Source organism: Argopecten irradians, chromosome 13, assembly GCF_041381155.1.
Source record: "Argopecten irradians isolate NY chromosome 13, Ai_NY, whole genome shotgun sequence".
Classification (NCBI taxonomy): Eukaryota; Metazoa; Mollusca; class Bivalvia; order Pectinida; family Pectinidae; genus Argopecten; species Argopecten irradians.
The window spans coordinates 7,551,246-7,556,349 of record NC_091146.1 but is presented as its reverse complement, the minus strand read 5'-3'; the positions used below and the strand labels follow the sequence as shown (position 1 = coordinate 7,556,349).

Here is a 5,104-nt window from a genome sequence, read left to right as displayed (position 1 = left end):
TTAACTGTAAATCTTGTTTATCGTTTGTCATTTGCAAAGCGGAAAGCGGAAGCTCGAAAACGCGACGTTGTGGAACGACGTTGTCATCCAGCTGTTCCATTTATCTCGTTTCACGTCGTATTTGTGTGTCATAATTTTAGATATAATATAATAACCTTTCAATAATTTTTATTTTCATAAATAATTATAATGTAAATATATGTATTAAATGTATTTTTCTAATTTTCATAGCGGCTATGAAAATAAGAAAAATACATTCAATCCCTATGCATCAGATATTATATTACATACCGACTGTTTATCGTTCCAGAGACACTTAAATGCCTTACCCAATGTTTACATAGTACTTGGCAATATCACACTGATGATGTGACGTAAGTTCCGCTAATAACCTAAATACATAACTGAAACTAACAAACTGACCTAATCTTCTGTATAGTGGCCATGGCACTATCATGTTTACTAATGTTGTGTTGTGATAAAATTTATTGTCCCACATCCTTGGAGATGACTTAACTAAGCACTACTTCATGTGGAATCTTTTTGATCTTTGCGAAAGCATTTGTTATTAATAAACCGACATATTTCAGTGGAAATTTTACCGGAATGGAATTCTAAGCATGCCATAAAACACGAAATAAATATCGTAAGCGTTAAAGTTTGTATTTGTTTTTTTTCTTAATGCAAGAAGTTTGTTATCATTAACAGACACTTCGTTATTTGTTATACACTACACAAGGTTTCAAAGTCCTGAAAAAATCGTATTAATTCAACACTATGACAACATTATTTTATGAATGTATCGATCATGAAATAGTCTTTTTCTTAGGAAAACAATACCTCCTGTTTCATTTAAACGTCCCAGAACCGTTTCAAACAGATAATGCTTAGCTTTCCGTATGAAATATTCGCATGCTCCACAATCTAAACGTGTTACTTATTGGTGCGATCAAATCTGTTGAAGCGTGATTATTCCAACGTAATGTGATAAAAAAGTGGAGGTCACCATGTGGTCATCCTGTGGTCATCTGTGTCAGCGAGTGTCCACCTGTCGGTGTTAGCCTTCCTATCTATGATGAGGACACACCTGTACATGTGTTGTTGTCTGGGCGATACTAATATGAGTGTACCACTTCAAGTGTTTCCACACTATCCCACTGGAATTATATATTGATCGGGACAATTTGTAAATTTACGTATGGATTGGGTGTTCGGTTTGATCCTCCTGGTCGTGCCGATCTGCAAAGGTAAATATTATTCTATAAAATGTCAGCAATAAAAAGTAATATATCATCGCAGGTAGACATTAATAGAACATTTGATGTTTGATTTTAACTGATATGCTTCTTAACATAATCGTATTCTATCGGATAATCTTCATTAGATAAGTATAAAATGAATCTATTATGTCAGAAAGGAATAAATCCGATATGTGACTTCGACTTACCAGGCGAGGCAACTCGAGCGAACTAACCACAAATGTTTCACAGATTTGTCTCTCTTGAAGCGAAGACCTTTTACCATTTCATCATTTTTCTGGCTTGAAGTAGGTCTCTAACAAATATTTGTTTCCTATCTCATCTAATGCTGACCGTTTTAGTCGAGGATTATTGTAATGGTATACAGATATAACACAAATGTCGGAATAAAAACGGTTTATAATGGGAGTATACTATTTTTTGGTCATATTTCCATCGCATAAAAGGGTGAATTCATATAATTCAGCTCATTCCAGTAAAACCTACTGAGACACGCTTTTCTTTTAGATATCGCTACTTCATTGTATTAACAAATCAGACCCATCAGTATGAGATGAAATTGTACAAGTCAATAACAATACACGTTAGGAGATTGAATTTTTCTGAACATACAGATCATGGTCGACTCCTCTTTGGAGTATATTGTAACACTCCATGCATTCTTTTGTTACATTCTAACTATTGCGTAAATGTGTTGTCTGGCCATACCAGCGCTTTTTGTATATACATGTAGCACTCCATTGTGCTGTATAGTTTAATATCTGTCTACATTGTCCCGCATTACTGTTCGTATCCTATTATGTTATCGTGTTCGTTTTGTATGTCTTGATAAAGGGGAAGATCGCCTCGAAAATTTGACAATTTTGTTTTGTCCACACGGTTGGAATTACTTCCTTGTCCCAAATGTAGCACTTCAAATATAAAAAGTCATAAAAACGTTTACAATGAAAAAGCGCTTATCGGATTTTGTATTGTTTGGTTTTTCTTTGTAATTTGAAAACAGCAGCTTTATGAATTGCGTCATGGCATTATATATGTTAGATGTAACATCACGACATTGCTTGTTATAATGTGGTCATTTTAGATGCAACAAGAATTTAGAAAGTAGAAGAAAACTATATGTACAAGAACAATGCGGTGACGTTGTTTTTGTTTTTTTTTGCTATTTCAGGTGGTGTAGTAACACGGAGCCAATGTAGCGCCTTGCCTTACTACTGTCCACAATGGTGTATGAGTACCAGCAACGGATGTACAGTGTGTGATTGTTCTAAATATAGCTCTATGGGAATGGTCAGCGGAATGTCCGGACTAGGAGCGGTTAGTGGGACAACAGGGACTGTCCATGATAAACCCAGCAAGCATGATCGGATTCGGTTCCGGGAATTCTCAACCGTCTCCACTTTTAGGGAAATTTAATTTGAATCTTCCCGGTGGCTTTAATTCGGCCAGTTCGGGGATGTCGAACCCTTTTCTGACTGGGAGTGCAGGGTCTGATCCCAGTAATCCGAACAGTTTCGGTAATCTGGCGAACTTAGGAATGGCTGCTGGAGCAGGAGTCCCGTCTAATCCAGGAGGCAGCAGTGCTGTCGGAGGAGGTAATTAATAACTGTAGATAACTGATTTATAAAGTCATTGTTATCATGAAAAAATCCTAAAAAAAATTGTAAATATGGGAAATTGATTTATTACCGTGACCGCATATATATAATATATCTACTGAAAAAACTATCCTTTTATCGGTTTATTGATATCGGGTACATCATCGACTATGATGCAATTGGACAGTTTTCTATTTATTGCATAATAAATGTTATTTCCTATCGAATATTTTTCTTCTAAAATTTTTAAAGATACAATTCCGGCCCTAGATGACCTAAGCTGTTGATAGACTGTAAAACTCAAACAAACAATTCTTTGTTCAGATCTTAGTCTATATTGGAGATTAACCGTTGTAATAACTACTTTGTCCAATGAATATTTCCTTAGAGCAAGCAATTTCGGGTTCATATTCAAGGAAATTATATCGAATTATTACTTCTGTTTTAAGGTAAGCTACAACAGACGGGACAGAGCGGATCTCAAGGTAAAAGTTATAACATGCTCTGATTTTAGCTTGAAATCGCCTGCGTTAGAGATTTATAAACATCATTATTAATTAACTATCTATGTTATTACACTATTATGGATTTTCGGGCCGAGCTGTATTTGGCCAAACTCGGCCAATATTGAAAAACATTGACGCAACTCGTCTAATATGATATTGGCCGACTTTTTTTTCGTATTGGCCGACTTTGAAGTCGGCTAATATTGAAAAACGCGCCAAATCGAACGCGCCTCGTCATTCGGAAGTTCTCGGTGTTATTAAGTTATTTGACCTAGCATCTAGAGAGTTTACGAGATCAGTCAACAAACAACATGGATATTGACGATTCCTCTGTCAAAAGGGCCAGGGACAAATATGCAAAAAACGGCGAAGTTGTGCTTTTATCAATGTAATATTTTATCAATGCATTTTATCAATTTAATTAAATAAACTTGTTTACAACTTTGCATTTTGTTTTGGTTTTTAATCTTGTATTTTGCAGAGTCATTCAAATCATTCACTGTCAGTTAATTATATAAAAGTGTCATAAATCAGCTGTTATGATATTGGCCCAGTTATTAGGCCTTGGTCTGTCACATTGGCCCTCGGCCTTCGGCCTCGGTCCAATATCACAGACCTCGGCCTAATAACTGGGCTAATATCATAACAGCTGATTAATAACACTATATCATAAAATTGATATTGTTAATAAATGAACAGACTTGATAGTATATTTTTAGTTATTTTTCCAGGACCAATTTCACAGTCCGGATCCGGAACAGGAAGTGTCCAACACATGACAACCAAACAGATACAATCCACAAAACATTGTAAGAAAATAATACGTACCAGATAATCACTCCATATCCATTGATTTTGATGTGGTTAATAATCATGTATGACGTCCTTATAAAGTTTTATGTGTTGTAATTTTCAAAATCACGAACCCAGAAGAGCTTTTGACAAAGAACAAACAGGTCGAATAGTTGATCAATGACATTTATGGTAATATTTTAGATCAGTGACGATATTTTAGATATGATAAACACAAACGAAAAACAAAACTATTAATTTGAAATAATTCGATAAATTTTCATCAAATGTAGAAAAAATACAACAACAAAACATAATAAAAAATAAATTGATAACAAACTTTCCATAAAATCATTGAGTTCACAGTGTTAAGCGTTACAAATGATGTATGTGCACTTTTTTTATATCAATCAATCACCAAGACAACATACATTTGTTACAGCTGCGATCCAAACAACGACGACGTCAACCAAATCAACGACACCACCACCAACAATATCCACGTCACAACTACAGACAACAAGATCGGGTACATGCGCACCGTTACGATGTACGCCTCCATGTGACCAAGGCGTGGTTATCGCCCCTGATGGATGTCCAATGTGTCTGTGTCAACCATAACGAATGTATTCATGCTGCTATGAATAAACCAATAGAAACCAAAGTGACTTGTATTAACGTAAAATATACAATATATATATATATATATAAACATATATTTTGAAGTTATTTTTTATTAAAAATTCTGGATGTTGCCTACCAGTAAGTGGTTTAGCAACAACACAATATAAAACGGCTTAATATGCCGTAGTAACGACTTAGTATGTCTTTATAACGACTTATTATCTCGTAATAACGACTGAGCATGTCGCAATAACGACTTAATATGTCTTTATAACGTCTTAATATTTCGCAATAATTACTTAGTATGTCGTTATAACTGCTTAGA

At 34.9% G+C, this 5,104-nt stretch overlaps 1 protein-coding gene across 2 annotated transcripts; it reads left to right on the top strand.

Moving 5' to 3' along the window:
- The first annotated feature begins 1,083 nt into the window (after nt 1–1,083).
- On the top strand, nt 1,084–4,863 carry LOC138306180 (uncharacterized). 2 transcript variants are annotated; one of them, XM_069246577.1, is made up of 5 exons: nt 1,088–1,247; nt 2,431–2,854; nt 3,307–3,342; nt 4,095–4,172; nt 4,598–4,863. In XM_069246577.1, the coding sequence occupies exons 2-5, from the start codon at nt 2,602–2,604 to the stop codon at nt 4,774–4,776; spliced, it is 546 nt and encodes a 181-aa protein (XP_069102678.1). In that variant the 5' UTR covers nt 1,088–1,247; nt 2,431–2,601; the 3' UTR covers nt 4,777–4,863. The 2 variants fall into 2 exon arrangements, with proteins under 2 accessions (XP_069102679.1, XP_069102678.1); XM_069246578.1 differs by lacking the exon at nt 3,307–3,342 and having other exon boundaries at nt 1,084–1,247.
- The last annotated feature ends 241 nt before the right edge of the window (nt 4,864–5,104 follow it).